General features: G+C 33.7%; 3 protein-coding genes across 8 annotated transcripts; 1 reads left to right on the forward strand and 2 right to left on the reverse strand.

Annotated features, from left to right (window-relative positions):
* The first annotated feature begins 1305 nt into the window (after nucleotides 1–1305).
* On the forward strand, nucleotides 1306–5964 carry LOC120071010 (RNA-dependent RNA polymerase 2). The gene is made up of 4 exons (XM_039022992.2): nucleotides 1306–2003; nucleotides 2491–4391; nucleotides 4915–5065; nucleotides 5166–5964. The coding sequence occupies exons 1-4, from the start codon at nucleotides 1470–1472 to the stop codon at nucleotides 5931–5933; spliced, it is 3354 nt and encodes a 1117-aa protein (XP_038878920.1). The 5' UTR covers nucleotides 1306–1469; the 3' UTR covers nucleotides 5934–5964.
* A 442-nt stretch (nucleotides 5965–6406) lies between these two features.
* LOC150037635 (uncharacterized) lies at nucleotides 6407–7304 on the reverse strand. The gene has a single exon (XM_090311296.1). The coding sequence runs from the start codon at nucleotides 7259–7261 to the stop codon at nucleotides 6758–6760; it is 504 nt and encodes a 167-aa protein (XP_090167422.1). The 5' UTR covers nucleotides 7262–7304; the 3' UTR covers nucleotides 6407–6757.
* LOC120071011 (putative alpha,alpha-trehalose-phosphate synthase [UDP-forming] 10) lies at nucleotides 6407–15250 on the reverse strand. Of its 6 annotated transcripts, none has more exons than XR_016527926.1 (8): nucleotides 14901–15250; nucleotides 14725–14796; nucleotides 11837–13922; nucleotides 11460–11733; nucleotides 10074–11369; nucleotides 9355–9439; nucleotides 7339–7517; nucleotides 6407–7242 (listed from the first exon to the last, which is right to left on the reverse strand). XR_016527926.1 is itself a non-coding variant. In XM_039022995.2 (5 exons), the coding sequence occupies exons 3-5, from the start codon at nucleotides 13756–13758 to the stop codon at nucleotides 11046–11048; spliced, it is 2520 nt and encodes an 839-aa protein (XP_038878923.1). In that variant the 5' UTR covers nucleotides 13759–13795; nucleotides 14725–14796; nucleotides 14901–15250; the 3' UTR covers nucleotides 10558–11045. The 6 variants fall into 6 exon arrangements, 2 of the variants coding, with proteins under 2 accessions (XP_038878923.1, XP_038878922.1); XR_016527924.1 differs by having other exon boundaries at nucleotides 7339–7527; XR_016527925.1 differs by having other exon boundaries at nucleotides 9355–9445.
* Nucleotides 15251–18382: the final 3132 nt, after the last annotated feature.

Here is an 18382-nt window from a genome sequence, read left to right on the forward strand (position 1 = left end):
GTATCGTACCTTTCAGGTTACTGGAACGGTGTAGAAGAAGTTCAAACGAAAGCGAAAATGAGTTGATACGACCGACGAGTAGCAAACGACGTCGAAGACGAAGAGAAACGTTGAGAGAAAACTGAGAGGAGTACTCGAATGCTAATAGCTGGCTTGTAAATGAATATGGAATAGGCGCTTGTTTGGTTTTAAAAAGTAAGGGTATATTTGGTATTTCACATGTGAAAAAGGTCGACCATATAAAAGTTTTTAGAAAGAGGTCATCCATAAAAAAGATGTTGCTTTTTGGGTTATTTTACAAAATTTTCCTTAAGAAAGTCCTATTTTCAATTCCTTCTACAACAACTCATAAGTAAACAAAAGTTAGAAATTTTTTTAAGTATACATAAATTAAAAGTATAAGCAGGTTCACTTAATTAAACGTTTATAGCTCAAGTGAGTAGCTAAATGATAATTGACATGACTTTCTTCTCTTGAGATCAAATGTTTGATCTCCACCGTTGTAATTGCTGTACAAGGCTTTCCTTCCTCGAGGTTGAATGTTTAATCTCCACTCTTGTAATTGTTGTACAAACTTCTAATCTTATAGGAAATTGTGCTTCCTAACATGAAATGGACGAAGCATTAACAAAAACAATAGTTTTCTAAGAAATCAACATCAAAATATTTTAAAAAGTTTAAATAATCAAAATAGAACTTAAGCCAAATATAAGATAAGAAATTGAAATAGTTAAATTATAAATTTAATCTCTAAGTTTTAGGATTTTTGTCAATTTGGTTTTTTTTAAAAAAAAGATAATTTTCTTAGAAAATTCTAATTTTTTAAAATCTTTGATTTATTAAATATAAATTTGACTTGTATACCTAATAGAATCATAGACATTTAAAAGTTCAAGAATTGTTTGGAAAAAAAAAAAGATGACAAAAATCTCGACATAGAAAGACTAAATTTATAATTTAATTAAGGCACATTGAAAAACCAAATAATTAATTAAGTTCAAAACTAAATTTATAATTTAATTAAGGGACATGAAAAACCAAATAATTATACCCTCAAACTTTCTAGTTTTTAGGTCATTTAACTATGAAAATTTCTACATGTGTTAAAATTGAACTTTCAAATTTATACCATCTTTATAATTTCTATAATTATGTAAGTTGAGAGTCTAATTTTAACACTTGTAAAAATTTGGAACTCAATTTTTATAATAAAAGTTCGAGGATATTATTGCAACTATTCATATTTTATGCGTTAGTTTTGTAATTTGCTCATTTAATTAATTTAAATATAAGCCCACAATGGAAAAGGAAAAATATAAAAGAAAACTTGAAGAGGGAAGAAAGCAAAGTTCAGCCCATTGACTGACACTCCCCCGACTCCGACGTTCCTTCCTTCATCCCTTCATTTCACTATCTACGATTCGCCGGTAATTTTATTGAAGGTCCACCGGCGGGAGCATCTTCCTGCAATGGCTCAGCCGGAGAGATCCACTTTAAAGGTCTCAAACGTTCCGGAATCCGCTATAGCTCAAGACCTTTGGACCTTTCTCAGCTCCAAATTAGGCCCCGACTCCATCTTCGCCATCGAAATCTTCACCGAGCGGAAGAACTGGAAATCGCGGGGTTCTGGTCGCGTACAGTTCACCACGCTCGAGACCAAATCCAAAGCTCAATCCCTCTCTGTCCAGAACAACCTCGTCTTCAACTCCCACAACCTTAGATTCTCCGAGATCAACGATGACATTGTTGTGAGACCAGTACACGCCAGAAACAGGGCTGAGAATGGGGTTTTGCATGTGGGTTTTATGCTGAAAGAGGATCGAATGTGTGTTTTGGAGTCTTGGGATGGTGTGAAAGCTTGGATTATGCCGGAGAGGAGGAGGGTTGAATTCTGGATATGGCATGAAAAGGAGTGTTATAAGCTTGAAGTTATGTTTGAGGAAATTCTTGAAACTACTGGGTTTTGTTTGGGACATGAGAAATTGAATGCACTTCTCCTAAAGGTAATTTTCGACCATGCCTAAGCTGATTATTTGATTTGTGTGTTCTTTTTTTTTTATAGTTTCATCGATAGAGTGTTTCGGGGTGTGGATAGGAAGTCTAGCAAGGTTTGGTCCTTGTGAGATTCCATGTTTCTCCGTCAGGCAACTTCTTACTTGGTTAAAAATCCTCTCTAGTGAGGGTTTTTCGGTGGGCTGGATTCTTTTGTATTCCCTTGTATTCTTTCCCTCGAATTCTCACCTTAGTTGAAAATTGAATGCACTTCTCCATGAGGTAAATTTCGACAATGCCTATGGTGATGATTAGATTTATGTGCTTGTGTTTTATTGTTCCATCAAAAGGGATTTTGTCTATTGAATGAAGGAGAAGAGAGAAATAAGTGAGGAATGAAAGAAACTTTTGAATGAAAGCTTATCGTTCTAAACTTGCTAGCTCAGATATTGTCAGAAAATATCTTATGCTGAATCTAATTGTTGTCTTCTCTTGCAGCTCAAATATGCGCCAAGAATATATAAAAAGATTTCTGGATCAAATATGGCGTCCAGATTCAGTAGTACTCGCTACCGTCTTTGCAGAGAAGATTACGACTATCTTTGGGTTCGGACAACAGAGTTTTCTGCTATGAGGTCAGTTGGTCAGTCAACTTCCTTTTGTTGGGAAGTTGAAGAAGATTTGCTGGCTTCAAATATCTTTCTGAGTTTTCCATTTTACAGAGAAACTCAGAAAGATATTGTTTTAGAGGATGGTGAGGAATTTGGCACTAGCTCAGAGATTGTTCCTCTGATAAAATTTGGATTAGGTTCTAATCTAGTATATGAGGTTCAATATCAGCTCAATTCTTTAGTTCATATGCAGAAAATTAGCCTTGCTGCAGCCAATGATGATCTGATTAACTTTCTTAGCACTTTAGATGTTGATACTGCTTTGAATGTACTTCAAAGATTACACCAGCTGAAGTTCATTTGTTATGATCCCTTGTCGTTTCTAAAGACCCAATTACATGTTCTGAAAAGGAACTGCAAAAATCTTTCTTTATCATCTCAAAAGAGGTTGTCGAATAACGTGATGAATTGTTATAGAGTCCTTGTCACCCCATCAAGAATTTATTGTTTGGGACCTGAGCTTGAAACTTCAAATTATGTCGTAAAAAACTTTGCATCATATGCTTCAGATTTTATGAGGGTTACTTTTGTTGAAGAGGATTGGAGTAAGCTTCCTGCAGGTGCCGTTACCACGAGCATACAGCGAGGCATACTCTCAAAACCCTATAGAACCGAAATCTATCATCGAATAATGAATATTCTTCGAGATGGAATTGTTATTGGAGCCAAAAGGTTTGAGTTCTTGGCCTTCTCAGCTAGTCAACTCCGATCAAATTCTGTTTGGATGTTTGCTTCCAGTAACAATTTGAAAGCAGAAGAAATTAGACAGTGGATGGGCTGCTTTGAAAAGATTCGTAGTATCTCCAAATGTGCAGCTAGGATGGGTCAATTGTTCAGTTCTTCCACTCAAACTCTTGTTGTTCCTACACAAGATGTTGAGATTATACCTGATATTGAAGTGAATTCTGACGGTATTGACTACTGCTTCTCGGATGGTATCGGAAAGATTTCACTTTCATTCGCAAGGCAAGTAGCTGATAAGTGTGGAGTGAATCACATTCCTTCAGCATTTCAAATTCGATATGGTGGATACAAAGGTGTCATTGCTGTTGATCGTAATTCCTTCCGTAAACTATCTTTGCGTGATAGCATGCTTAAGTTTGAATCAAAAAACAAGATGCTCAATGTTACCAAGTGGAGCGATTCCATGCCCTGCTATTTAAATCGAGAGATCGTTACTCTTTTGTCAACTTTGGGAGTGCAGGACGAAAGCTTTGAGGCATTGCAGCAAGAACAACTACATCTTCTAGGGAGAATGCTGACTGATAAAGTCGTTGCTTTGAACGTCTTGGAAAATTTGCACGGGGCTGATTCTAATAACATTCTGGTGCAGATGTTAAACCACGGTTACGAGCCAAATATCGAACCTTATCTCTCTATGATGATTCAAGCACACTACTGGAACCTGTTTTCTGATTTAAGAAGCAGATGTAGAATATTTGTTCCAAAGGGCAGGATCCTCCTTGGCTGCTTGGATGAAACTGGGATTTTAAATTATGGCCAAGTGTATGCCTGCATAACCTTAACAAAATCAGAGCTTCAGGACAGGAATCAGAAATACTTCCATAAGATAGACGAGACAAAATCGATACTGCTCGGGAAGGTAGTTGTTACAAAAAATCCATGTCTTCATCCAGGAGATGTAAGGGTTCTTGAAGCTATTTTCCATGTAGAACTAGAGGAGAAGGGATTGGTGGACTGTCTTATATTTCCTCAGAAAGGAGAAAGGTATGCTTCTGTAGACCGAAGTTGTTGTCTAGTTCATTTTGTGGACTATCTCTATAGATATTGTCTTCTATAAGTATAGAATGATATGTGGGCAGTTGATTAGTATAACTTGCAAACTCCTTTTCTTTAATAATGACCCATCTTAATGCCATCCCTTTCAGATCAAAGGTTCAAATCCCTATGCCCCACTTTTTATGTTCTAAAAAAAAGTTGTGTCGTGTTTAATCCTTCGGATCATGTGCTCATATGCATTTTTGTTTCTCGTAGTTAATAGTTACTTCTCTAAGTGAATGACCAGCTTGGTGCAAGTGTTCAAAATGTTTAATCCTTCTTTAAAGTTTAAAGTATGTTTGGATTTTTTCACTTATTTTAATCCAAACGAATCCTAAATGTATGTCCTACTCGATAGGATCATAACTGATTGTTTTTCAAATAGTTTCGATATTTTAGAAACCAGTGGAAGTCTTAAAGCTAAAGCATTAGCCAAGACTGGAATTTTATTCAATACCCAAGTTTGTTGCAGGCCACATACAAATGAATGTTCAGGCGGTGATCTTGATGGAGATTTATATTTCATAAGTTGGGATGAGAATCTGATTCCTCCCAGAACTGAAGCACCTATGGACTATACAGGACGGAGACCACGTATAATGGATCACGATGTAACACTAGAGGTATGTTTAACTATCAAATGTTCAAAGTATACCCTTTGAAACTTGAAAAAATGCGATTAACATTTATCTTCCCGGTTCATTCGATCATTGAAATTTGCAGGAAATTCAGAAGTTCTTTGTTGATTATATGATCAATGACACATTAGGTGCCATTTCTACTGCACATTTAGTTCATGCTGACCGTGAACCGAAAAAAGCCCTAAGCTCGAAATGCTTAGAGCTTGCAGCGCTGCATTCCATGGCAGTCGATTTTGCAAAAACTGGAGCCCCAGCAGAGATGCCTCGAGTTTTAAAACCAAGGGAGTTTCCAGATTTCATGGAGAGATTTGATAAACCAATGTACATATCCAATAATGTATTAGGTAAACTCTACAGGGCTGCCGTTAAGTCAATTGAGCAAGAAAGGTCAAGATTAGTATGGTCAGAGGAGGCTGCTAGAGCTGTTTATGATCATGATCTCGAAGTAGACGGCTTCGAAGCTTTCCTTGAAATGGCTGAAAGTTACAAAGATCTGTACATTGAAAAAATGAGCATTTTGATGAACTACTACGGAGCAGAGTATGAAGACGAGATATTAATGGGCGATCTTCGAAGTCGAGCATCTTATCTGCAACGTGACAATCGCAAGTACGGCGATATGAAGGATCGGATTTTGCTTTCGATGAAGAACCTCCGCAAGGAAGTCAAAGAATGGTTTGAGAATAGCTGTGCCCCACACGAACACAAGATGATGGCTTCTGCATGGTATCATGTAACTTATCACCCTTCCTACTTCAAAGAAGACATGTTCTACTTTAGCTTCCCATGGACTGTATCTGATGTTTTGCTCAACATAAAGGCAATGAACTCCAAAAGACATCAAGCATAAAAGAACTGCTAGCTTTAGCTATTTTGCTGTTTGTTGTTGGCCAAACATGTCATTAATTCCTTTACCTGTTTTAACTCTGACTAACACAATCATAATCCATAGTACAACTAGCCATTTTCAAGTTTCTTTATGTGAAGGTTTAAAAATATCTTGAATCCAACAGCAATTGTTAGGTTTTTCATATATATACACATATATATTTGTGATTGTTTAGTGTGTTTGACCCTTTAACATTTACTCATGAGGTATTAAATTTTAGATGAGTGACCATTGATTGAACGGAGATCCACTCATGGCTTCTTTTGTCCCCCATTCCCTTCCCATGGAAAAGACTGAAAGGACACAGGCTATATTTAAAGTAACTTTCTCGTATTGTGCCTTCCACAAAAACCCAATCTCATTGCAGAACAGTGAAAAGAAAGAAAAAATATATATATCATAGACCACTTCTCAATTCATATAAAGATAATCTATATACAAACATTATATGGTTTTTTATTACCCCACTTTAAACAGGGAAGTCCCCTAATCAATATTATTAAACTCTATCAGGATATAATTTAATATAAAAGAATATTTTTTTAAAGAAAAAAACACTCTAATCGTATTGTACATTGATCTTGATGTGCCACTGATCCCATTAGGAAGAAGGAGAACGGAAAATCCAAAATGAACTCAAACATGTATTTACTTTTGACTTGAAAAAAGAAAAGGGGAAAAATCTAACGGACGAGGTGACGGCGGCGGCGGTGATGTCAGCCATCCCAATGTGTGGACAATAACAGCACAAAACAACGGCGAATTTTAGTAGACACAGCGCACCTTTACGCGACGGAAGAAACATCCTTGATTATGGTTCCTCCAGTCTTCAATGGCGCCGGAATCGAAGCGTAACGAGCAGAGAAGTTCCGATAACCATTGAAATCGTCGATATCATCGTCCAATTCCCCAATCTGCCTCGAACCTTCATCGAAATTCATAGCATAACTCAAAGGATCGTATTGAAATTTCCCAGCCCTAACACCACCTCCACCTCCACCACTCCGATTCCGATTAAATCGACGAATGAAAGTCTTCCATCTCGGTCCAGCAACGATCTCCGACCATTCTCGGAGCTTCAAAAGAACCCTAACGCCTCGAGCCCACCAGCGCCCCTCGCTATGAACTTGCGATGCCCTAAGCCGCTCCCACCACGATGGTCCGACGGTGGCTACACGGCGAGATCCAAAGCACGATAACCGGAAACAACCGCACCTGGCGGTCGGCAACAAAGAATTGGATTTATCGGCTTCGCAAGGAGACTCTTCTTCTACATCAGTAAACGCCATTGTCGGACTTCACGATGAGTTTTTATCAGCAGTTTATATAAACCATAAAGCAAAATGAAACTGAAACCAGCTCTGACCTGTGTGACCGGCTACTTCCGGTTGCCAAAACGAATTTGAAGCGATAATCGATCCAAATCCCACCGGGAGTTACCGGTCATTCGAGTTTATCAACTGACGTAAGACGTTCGAGCTGTTGTTTGGAGGGAAGCGGGGGGGATTATGATCCGGTGTTCCGGAAGTAGAATAAAGGTGGGACCTGTGATTCGCTGTAACCAATCACTAAATTAAAATGGGTCCCATTTTTTAAATCCAAAGCGTTGATTGACTCTTGATCAAATCCAATTTCCGTACGTTGAAATTGAGATTTTAAATGCCGACATGTCGTTCTTTGTAGGCGGTAGCTTGTATTAATTATTTTGAGCGACAAGACGTTTTGTGCTATTGTATATTTCTCTCTTGATTTTCAAACATTTTGTATAATTAGAAGAAAATATCCATTTATATCCTTAAACTTTAAGAATTATATCCATTTAAATCTTGAATTTTATAAGTATACAATTTACACTTTCCAATATCATATGAAATTTATAATTTGAGTCAATTAAATTTTTAAATTTTTATAAGTTAAACAATTTAGACTAATCGTTATGATTACTTTAAAAATCATCTTTGTATTATATCTTTAAATGTATAGACCTCTTCAAATATCGATTTTACGAAATGGACGATTAGAGTAGATGCATGAATACTTATCAAAAGAAAGTATGAATAAGAGTATGATTCATTAATGAAAGTTTATGTGTTTAATTGATACATTTAAAAAAAAAAAACTTAATTGATACAATTACAATTTTTACACAAAGCTTTTGAAATAAAATATAATTGAAGGTATAAATCGATATACTTACAAAAGTTTAAGATTTAAATAGGCACAATTATTAGTTCATGGTTCAAATTGATATATAAATGAATTTGTTTTTGTTTACATTATGAAATTATGGATTATACGTTGAACTTATATTTTAAAATATAAACTTGAATGCTTTATTTTTAAAATATTTTCAAGAATAAACTTTCACTTTGGCATCTTAAAGATAAAAATGATAATCAAATGTATTTAACACATTTAAAATGCTGAGGTATCCTTTCAAAAAGAAATGTTGTGTCATCTTTACTTCTTTTCAGAAAAATGTCATAAAAACAAGTTGAGTCAAGATGATTGGAGTAGAAATTTCATTGATATTTTTCAAAAGTTTAAAGGTACAAAGCCAAATAGTAAATCTTCTCATTTTATAATTATTTGATTTTTTTTCTATTTTTAAAAATAAATTTATAAATGCTATTTCTATTTATTCATTTCATAACTAAATGTTATCTACGTTTTAAAAATATCTCCTTCAGGTCAAAGTTTGAAAATTATATTATATTATATATATATAATTTTTTAAAATTTTAAAAAAACTTCTCTCGCTTTAATATTTAACTAAGAATTCAGATGTTTTCGATGTGAAAGACATTACAAAAATAATTGTGAGAAAATAATTATAGATTTCAAAAACCTAAAACAAAAAAAAAAAATTATCAAACCAAACTTCAAAAACGAGTTTTAAAAGAATTTCGAAAAGAAAAAAAAAAACCAATTGGAATGAGTAACCTCACGATTTATTTTTGGAACTAACGGATTATGTGCAAACAAATCCAAAAAAGTAATTGAAGTAAATTACAAGTTTTGTCCTAGAAGTTTCAAAATAGTCATTCATTAAAGTCATAAACTTTCAATCTTTTATTTCGAAGACAAAATTTTAAAACAATATCTAATAACTTTATAAAATCCAATTCAAGTATAATAAGTTTCGTAACTTGAATTTAACCAATTCTCAAACTCTTGATGTCGTGATGATGTATAAATCTTTGAACTTTAAAAAGTAATTTAACGTAACGCATCTTGAATTTTCTCTATTTAAATTCTAGAAGTGATTGAAATTTTATTTTTAGAAACTTCTAAATGAACCTTCAAAGTAGTGATAAATTTTGTAATAAGAAAAAAAAAAAAAAAAAAGATAAAGAAAACAAAACAAAGGTGAGAAACTTACTCAAAGTATCACCAACTTTGGAAGATCCATAGGCAGGCCTTGTGTTGGGTTGAAGTTTTGAAGCAAACAACAATAAGGAAAACACCTTCAACTAACAAATCATTACATTCTTATTATAATTCAAACACATTTATTATTTTTAATTTTGTTCATTTCCATCATATAATGATGATCACAAAGACAATAATGCACTTGAATTATGAAGCAAATTGGTGGTTGTTAGGAATGTGAATCTCACTCCCACAACTACTTTTATGAACCAAAAATATCTTATCTTATCTTCAAAGACACTTCTCATATTTGAGCTTCAAAGAAAAATAAAATTCTATCTCCCTATTTGATTTGCTTTGATGTGGCTTCCGACAACGATCAAACAATGAAACATCCAAATGTAGCTGTAGCGAAAGAAAATTTCTAAAGCTTAACTTTATGATGAACATTGGATGAAATTTTCATACTACAGTAGTATTATATATTTTCTGCTTTAGTAGATGTTCATACTTATTCAACGAAACAATTCATACACAATGATGAGTTTGTGGATGCTTTTTAGAGTTGTGCTTTCATCGAATCTGGCATCGATTCATATTTTCAACAAAAAACAGGGCGATCAGAAATGCAACGATGAGATTGAACAACCAAGCAATGCTTCAAACAAAATGAGGAATCAAAATTCTTCAATCTGGTTAACAAATCCAATCAAACAACGATGTTCATACCTCGGATACAAAAGCCATCTTGTTGTTCATCAATGGCAGGTGAGTGCAGATATTGATGCTCTGTTATTCTCTCGGAGAAGCGAAAACAGAAAACAAGAGCCCTAGAATGATTTTCCCTAAAAACTACTACTGTCATCAAGAACACGGAGACACAGCTAAATCAATGGAAAATGAGATACAGAGAGGAAGAGATGAACTAACTGAATTCGATTTCCAAGGGTTTCGACTGGCGGCAAAGGAATTCCTTGAGCGTTTATTGCTAAGGATCATAGTGCAATCGTGAAGAAATCAATGGAGAGGGAAAAGCAAACGCCATTGAACAAAAATGAACAAGAATTTCTTATATAGTGTTGCTTTCATAAAGGTAACTGGGAATTTTTTGGTCTAAACTTTGAATTGAAAATAGAAAGAATGGTAATCCTTCAAGAATAATGAATCCTTAATAGAACTAAAGAAAGCATTTGTAAGAACATGAACACCTGTGTAAAAAGAATGGTTATCCTGTAAGAACTAAACGAGTTCAATTGTACAAACCTATGTGTCTAATTGTAATTTGTATCTAAAACCTGTTCACTATATCTGTCAAAAAAAAAGAGAGAAAAAAAGAAACTAGAAACAAGAACAAAAAGAAAAAAGAAAAAACAACTTTATACCATTCCTAGGTTCCAATGGATCTTGTTCTGCTACTCTCGAATCCGGGAGAAGCGAAGAACGAGTGTCGTGAAAGGAGTTATTTACACCACCAAACCAACTTACTCTAGTCAAGCAATTATCTTCCTGAATTCAATCCATTGGCAACAGTGACTGTGGGAAAGAATCGGGTAATCGAGACAATCCCGACTCGGTAAAGGTTCGTTCTCTGGTCTAATCTTTTGAAGTGAAGGATGGAATAACGGAATCAATTGAAACAATCATTCCCATCATGAAAACACTTGCTCAATGCAAGTGCAATGACAGATCAGATCTTCTGCATCAAACATCATCCTCGAACAAAACACGAGTTTCAAAACACGGCCTTGGTTTACGGGTAGAAGTGGTGGCCAGGCTTTGAAGCAAGGTCAAAACATCGGTGGTATCGTCTAAATAGTATTTGGCTTTGCTAGGCTTTTGCCCCACAGTACAGGCAAATATCTTTGGGGGGCTAGCAAGCGATGAGCTATAGCTTCTGCTAGATATGCTCTCAAACATGTCTTCGTCAGATCGATCATCTCCAATGCACAAGACAAAGTCAGGTGCTTTATTAGAGTTGATCATGGTAGAAAGGACTCTTTCAGCAACTAATCCTTTAGTCACACCCTGCAAACAATAACATAGTATGACCATTGATCGGCTTCCACAAGAATCAAAATGAAAAAAGCCAAAGAAGTGAGCAGAAGCAGTAAATACCTGTGGTTTTACTTCGACGATTTGCTGGCCTCTTTTAACGACTACAGGTTCATTTGCAAGGACATTTTCAAGGTGGTCCAGAAGCTCCATGGCCTGACATGAACCAAAATAAGGGTCAGCGTATTGATGGTGCCATACCAACGCACTGTCCTTGGTCTCTATGTATGAGCCATCGGTTGCCTCAGTATAGAGTTTCATCACTGGTTCTGCAATCCTTTTCCAACAAAAGTTTTCAGCTAATGGACTAACTTCCCAATCAGAATCCTTATTCCACCTACAAATCAATAAAGAATGCATGAGAATAGAACCTATTTGATTTGACAATATCATATGGATTATATATCTAGGAAAGTAATTGGTAATTTTAAGTTTGATACCTCAAGTAATATCCATGTTCAGCTGCAATACCTAGATTCTTACACGAGTTGAACCATGAACCGAGAGAATCTTTCCCCCTGCCACTAACTATAAACACGGTGTTTTTTGAATCCATGCAGAGGTTGTTGATGATAGAAATGACTTCAGGTGATGGAGATTTAACCAAGGAAGTTTCAGAAACCACAGTCCCGTCATAATCCAAAAATATTGCCCTCCTAGAGGCGCTCCTATATGCAGAGCCAATGTGTTCAATGGAAAGCTTCCTGAAACTTGGAGAAAGTGACAAAATTCTGAAACCTAAACCAAAACCAATGCCCCAGCAACGTTTACTGTAGTGTTCTCGGCATGCTCGTTCCAAATCTTGCAAGAAACTGCGAGCCCAGTAAGCAACATCGTGAGAGCTAACGTATCGGTAATGCTTTTCGTGCCTCAGTTGTTTCTCTAAAGCAGGCATGGTGACAGCTGCATAAAGTGCATCAGCTACAGCATCAAAATCCCAGGGGTTTACCCTGACTGCACCACTTAAAGATGGTGAACAACCTATAAATTCCGATACAACAATCGTGCTGGTATGAGGTGAATTCGGGGAGACTTCCAAGACTTCATCCATTTTTGAAGTTCCCTGTCGACAAACAATGTACTCATATGGAATTAAGTTCATACCATCCCTTAGAGCATTTACAATGCAGCACTCTGCTAATACATAATATGCAATCTTCTCGTGAGGAGGAATAGGATGATCAATCAAGATTACAGGTTCATATCCCGGACAACTGAAAACCTTGTTAATCCTTTTGGTTATCTCATAAGTTTCCCGTTTCGCTTCCTGGACATCATTCCCATTGCTCCGTGCCGGATTTAGAATTTGCACGAGAACAACATTTCCCCTTAAATCTGGATGCTGGTTCAAGAGTTGTTCCATGGCTAATAACTTCAGACCAATACCTTTAAATATGTCCATGTCATCAACACCAAGAATAAGTTTCTTTCCTTTGAGATTTTCTTTGATTTCCTTGACCTTGATTGAAGTCTGTGATTGACTTAGTGCAGATTCAAGTCGACCCATATGAATTCCAACAGGCAAAATCTTGATGTATATTGTACGGCCAAAATACTCGAGCGTGAGATATCCGCGTTTAGATTCATACTCCAAACCAAGCAGTCTACTACAACAAGACAGAAAGTGGCGAGCATAATCGAACGTATGGAAACCGATAAGGTCTGCATTAAGTAATGCTCTCAAAATCTCATCTCTAACAGGGAGGGTTCGATAGATTTCCGATGAGGGAAACAGACTATGAAGGAAGAATCCGAGCTTAATTCGACTGTAGCGTTTTCGCAAAAAAGTAGGGAGAACCATAAGGTGGTAATCATGAATCCATACATAATCTTCTTCCAGATTGATTACCTCCATTACTTTATCTGCAAACCTTTTGTTGGCTGAAAGATACGCTTGCCAAAGATGTCGATCAAAGCGAGATCCATGATAAGGGGAAATTGGCATCATGTAATGAAAAAGTGGCCACAAATGTTGCTTGCAGAATCCATGATAGAACTGTTTCTGAAGGTATGAAGGAATGAAAGTCGGTGCGCAGTTGAATTCCTCCAGTAGTTTCTGAGAAACCTCATCTTGTTCCCGGATATCGACATCGACCTTTAACGATCCAACATATATAACATCTACATCAGGTGAGAAGCCATCCTTTAACTGAAGCAAAAGTGAATCCTCATCAAAACTGAAGTTCCATTTTCCTGAATCAGGATCCTTCTTAGCATGAAGAGGGAGAAAATTTGCCACTATAATTTTTCTCCCTCGACATTTAGACGAGGAAACTTCCGAATCTCTATCCTTATCTGAAAATATTCCTGAAGCAGTCATCACCCGTGGAACCGTTCTAGGTGTAGGAGGAAAATCCAACATATCCGTAGATGATAACTCTAACAAACTCAAGCAAGAACTTGACAACATGACAGTAAACAATCAGATAGTTCCTACTTTTCGATTATCGATCAATGGTACAAACACAGAATAATGGAACAAATTACTCCTTTCCCACTGTACAACAGAAGAACAGAACCAAAAGCCTGAATGAAAATCAAAATGTAGGAAAAACTCAATCCTCTATGTTTCTCTTATAACTATGATTATTACAAACAAGTCTTCTATAACTACTCATAACCACAGCCAGGCAACTTTAAAGATTAGTCTATACAATGTCTCTCATTCAAGTTTTTAATCAATTGTTGAAACAAGATATCAACAACTTAACAACAACAAGCGTTGGCTTCCAATACAATATATTTACTCTAAACAACTCAACTAAACAGAAGATATTAATGGTAATCCCCTTGATATATGAAGGACTAATTTAAAACTCAGTAGGATTCAATCTTCAAAAGAGCCAATTGGAATGCAAGAAGATCCAGAGAAAAGGAAAAGAAATAAAAATATATATAAAAAAAAAAAAAAAATGGTCGTTATCTGATCAACTTTTTATAAATCTATACCGACAAGATGAATTTAAAATTCAAACACAAGATAAGGACAAATGTCAAATGGTTATGCACTTATCCTTATCTTTAAGTTACTGAAATCTTCACTCAACAAAAGTGTATAATAATTGCAATTCACTTTTTTTCCCTCACTTTTTATCTTAAACAATAAACAAATCTTGTTCTTGGATTTCCAGATCATTCATTCTCGACCCGACCCAACCCAACCCAACCCAACCCAACCCATCTGTTTGTTTCCTTAGAAAATAACAACAGAGAAGAAAAAAGAGAAATCCACAGGCACAGCCCTTCAGCAAGCTAAAAAAAACCCAAAACACTTCAAAAAAAAATGGAAAGAGATAACAAAACAGAACAAACAAACAAACAAAGCTACCTGAAATGAGATTATCCTCAAATCAAATCAAATCAACTCTGTTTTGGTTCATCTGGGAATGCTCTGATTATCCTGAAGAGAAAACGAAAACGTAGAAAACAAGTTAAGACCCAGAAAAGAAAAGGGAAAAGGGTATTCGTAACTCGAGTTAATAAAGGGAATGGAAGAACACAAACTTGAATCTAATTTGGTGGTCTTTCTGGGAAGGCAAAGAGACCCAAAAGAGGCGGCATTACAGAGAAGGAAGGAATAAGGAGGAAGGCGAGTTTGGAAAGTGAAATTCATGAGAGGGTTAGGTTGGAAAGTAGGAGAAGATTTGAGAGAGATTTTGTGGGTAAGAAAAAAAAAGGGGGGGGTTGGATTAAATGGAAATGGGAAATGGATAAAAGGGAATTTAATTAGAAAAATGGGGCAAAGTTTTTTTTTTTAAGGGATTTTTGTCAAAATGTGTTTGTTTGTTCGACGAAGGAAGGTGGGTTTAAAGGATTAAGAATGAGACCCACAAAGTCAAAAAGGAGAGAGAGAAACGGAAGGAAGAAGAAGATGAAGCGGAAGGGACAGTTGGATTGCAACCAGGGCTTGGTCGTACGTTATGGACTCCCCCCTTTCGTTATTTATTGTTCGATCATATAACCTTATTTTCAATTTTAATTACTATTTTGTCCTTTTTCTATTTATTACTTTAATACCCCATTAAGAGATCCAACCATTAACCCTTAAAATACAATTTTATATTTTAAATTTTTTGTTTTTCGTTTTTGGAGAATATTCAAGTTTTAGAAAATTAAGAGTTTTTTTTTTCATCTTTTGCCTGTGTTATCATACGGTAAAATCATTATAATAATTCTTCAAAACACGCATGATAGTCCTTGATGTTCAATACTCAGTTCTTGCAGCTCACTCTCATTCATCTAGATACTCGTTCTCACTATCAACCTCGATGATTGGACACTTACTCTCGCTTTTGTTGCTGATTTGTGATTCTTGCTATGTGATAAATAAAGTTTAAATAAAGAATAAATGAGACTTGTGTGTTTGTTCAAATTTAAAATAGTAAATATTGAGAACATGTAACGAGAGCGAGAGCGGAAACAAACGCAAATGTCTTGTTAATGAATTGAGTATTGAAATAAGCAATAGTAAGTAATGAGAAGCAAGCATCAAGAGCCACAACATGTGTTAGTAATTTCGCTATATGATGACATAAACAAAAGATTGATAAAAAAAGAAAAAACTTTTTTTTTTTTTTTTTTTTGAAAATTTAACATTTTTTCTTTTAGGCTCCTAAAAGGGATAATCCATATAAGATTTTATTTATTTTCATTTTATCATCGTACTCTCATAATGTAAATTTAAAATTACATTTTGGTCCTTATATTTTTTAAAAATTGTGACTATTTTATTTTGTTTTGTTTTTAAATCTATGATTACTAATTACTTGGCAGTACAATCCAAATATTTAGATGGATATTTATCCAACACAGATGACAATTTATATTTAAGAGAAAAAATACCTAAAAAAACTAAGTGGGTTGGGAGATTGGATTAGGATTGTTTCTATCAAGATGAAGAAAAATATGTTTGTCCAAATCAAGGGGGCAACAAGTTGGTGAGTTTGGTTTAGGTCTTTGTAACTTTAAAAATCAACATGTTGACTTAAATAATAAAGTCACTGTGAAAAAACTATATTCTAAAATTGTATTGATTGTCTAAAAATATTTAAATTATTATTATTTAGATGATAATTTCTTTAAATAAATAAATTCTATGATGAATAATCACGTAAACCAAGGTAAAACATTTTATTTTTTAATGATAAAATTGCCACCAAATCAACATTAAGAAGATTCACAGTGAAAGGGTATGCTATAAATTTTTAAGTACTTGAGTAATTTAATGTCATGTCTTATTTTATGTATTTTTCATAGAAAAATAATGTCTCACAAGAAAAAACGTGAATAAATTGGGGTTATAAACTTTATTATATATATATTTTGGAGAATACTATATATGTATATAAAGTTTGCGTTTAAACTTGTTTTCTTAAATATTCAATGGATTTAAATTTATTAAATCGAGGTAAAATCACATGAATTTACAATCAATTTGACCTAAATAATTTTTAAATTGAGTTTATTGAACTTTTCTAGTCACCATATATATATATTTTAAATACATACCGCTACTGAATAACAATTTTTATTGATGTACATATTTGAACAAATTTTAGTAAATTGAAATTAATTTTTTCTCGAAATTGGTTAATAATAATAATAAGTAAATACTATATTTGAATATGTTTTCAAATTTTTTAGTAAAAAAGTGAGTGGATAACAATTTTTTAAAAAAAGCAACACTAAATCGAGAGGAAAAACTAAATTTAAGATTTATTAAAAGTAAAATAAACTAAAATTGAATAAATCTCGGAAATAAAATAACATTTTAATCTTTATTTATTTATGCATTCCTTGTTATTATTATTTTGCTCGTGCAATAATCAAGATCTAAAGCGTGGAAATTATGTGAAATCAATTAAGTTCTACGAGATTTTAAGATATAAATATTTTACAAATAATAATGTTTTACATTAAAAAATGAATATCCCGTTCGAAACATTTTTACGACACTCAAGCAATAATTATTAATTAGCATAACATAATAGAAGGGACGCACCAACTGTATTTTTCTATTATTAATTAAAATTAATTGAACCGAATTTTACTTCAAATTAAGTATACTCTGAGATCGAATAAGAAAATAAATAAATTCGCTTTTCTACATTAATTTAAAGGTTGTTTTCTAATATAAGAAAATAAGTAAACGTATTTATAAATATAACTTATCTATTAATGTCTATCACTTGCATCAATAGATGTTAGACATTTATAGATGTTTATCAATATCTATCACTATTTATTGATGAATAGATTGACATTTTATTATATTTGATAATATTTTTAATAGTTTTGTCATTTAAAACAAATATTCTTTAAGTAATAAGTTTTTTTTTTAAAAAAGAAATTACCACATTTAAAAGCTGGATATTTAACTCTTTAATCTACAAATATTAACATTAAACATACGACATGTTTTTTTTTTAATCGAAATACAATGTATGTAAATTTCTGACTAAAATTTACTTAATCTCCGTATATGAATTCATACATTAGTTAATATGGGAATATAAGACCTAAAAAAATATAATTAATTTTGTAAAAAAATTAAAATATCAATTTAGTTTATGTAATTTGAAATTTGTTCCGTTTTAATTCATATACTTAAAAAAAATATTAGTTTATTTTTTATTTCTTTAAAATACAAGAACTAAAAAATTGTTTTTTTTTAAAAAAAAAGAAAAAATTAATTTATTGCAACTAAAACAATATTCGAGATTTAATGTAACATGAATGATGAATCCATTCGGCAAATCTAAAGAAGAAACATTATTATTATTATTTATTAAAAAAAAAGTCAAAAATCGTGTGAAAATGCGTTCACATTGTGAACGAAGATGCCGGGGAAAAGGGGAAATCAATGACCGAAATGAGTCCCTTTTAATTTTTCCAATAAAGTTTGAATTTCCCCTTTTTCCCATTTTTTAAATTAATCAAAGTTTTTTTAAAAAAGGAAAACTAATTAATTAATTTAAAATAAACAA

The sequence above is a fragment of the Benincasa hispida genome, chromosome 2 (genome assembly GCF_027475165.1).
Source record: "Benincasa hispida cultivar pf3 chromosome 2, pf3_genome.v1.1, whole genome shotgun sequence".
Taxonomy (NCBI): Eukaryota; Viridiplantae; Streptophyta; class Magnoliopsida; order Cucurbitales; family Cucurbitaceae; genus Benincasa; species Benincasa hispida.

What these genes read in the sequence shown, in the direction of transcription:
- LOC120071010 (XM_039022992.2), top strand. Translation starts at nt 1,470, where the DNA reads ATGGCTCAGCCGGAGAGATCCACTTTAAAGGTCTCAAACGTTCCGGAA. An exon ending in TGAATGCACTTCTCCTAAAG is followed by an intron (nt 2,004 to 2,490) that starts GTAATTTTCGAC and finishes CTTCTCTTGCAG; the next exon opens with CTCAAATATGCGCCAAGAAT. An exon ending in TTTCCTCAGAAAGGAGAAAG is followed by an intron (nt 4,392 to 4,914) that starts GTATGCTTCTGT and finishes AGTTTGTTGCAG; the next exon opens with GCCACATACAAATGAATGTT.
- LOC150037635 (XM_090311296.1), bottom strand. Translation starts at nt 7,261, where the DNA reads ATGGCGTTTACTGATGTAGAAGAAGAGTCTCCTTGCGAAGCCGATAAA.
- LOC120071011 (XM_039022994.2), bottom strand. Translation starts at nt 13,806, where the DNA reads ATGTTGTCAAGTTCTTGCTTGAGTTTGTTAGAGTTATCATCTACGGAT. An exon ending in GAACATGGATATTACTTGAG is followed by an intron (nt 11,734 to 11,836) that starts GTATCAAACTTA and finishes ATTGATTTGTAG; the next exon opens with GTGGAATAAGGATTCTGATT. An exon ending in TCGTCGAAGTAAAACCACAG is followed by an intron (nt 11,370 to 11,459) that starts GTATTTACTGCT and finishes TATTGTTTGCAG; the next exon opens with GGTGTGACTAAAGGATTAGT.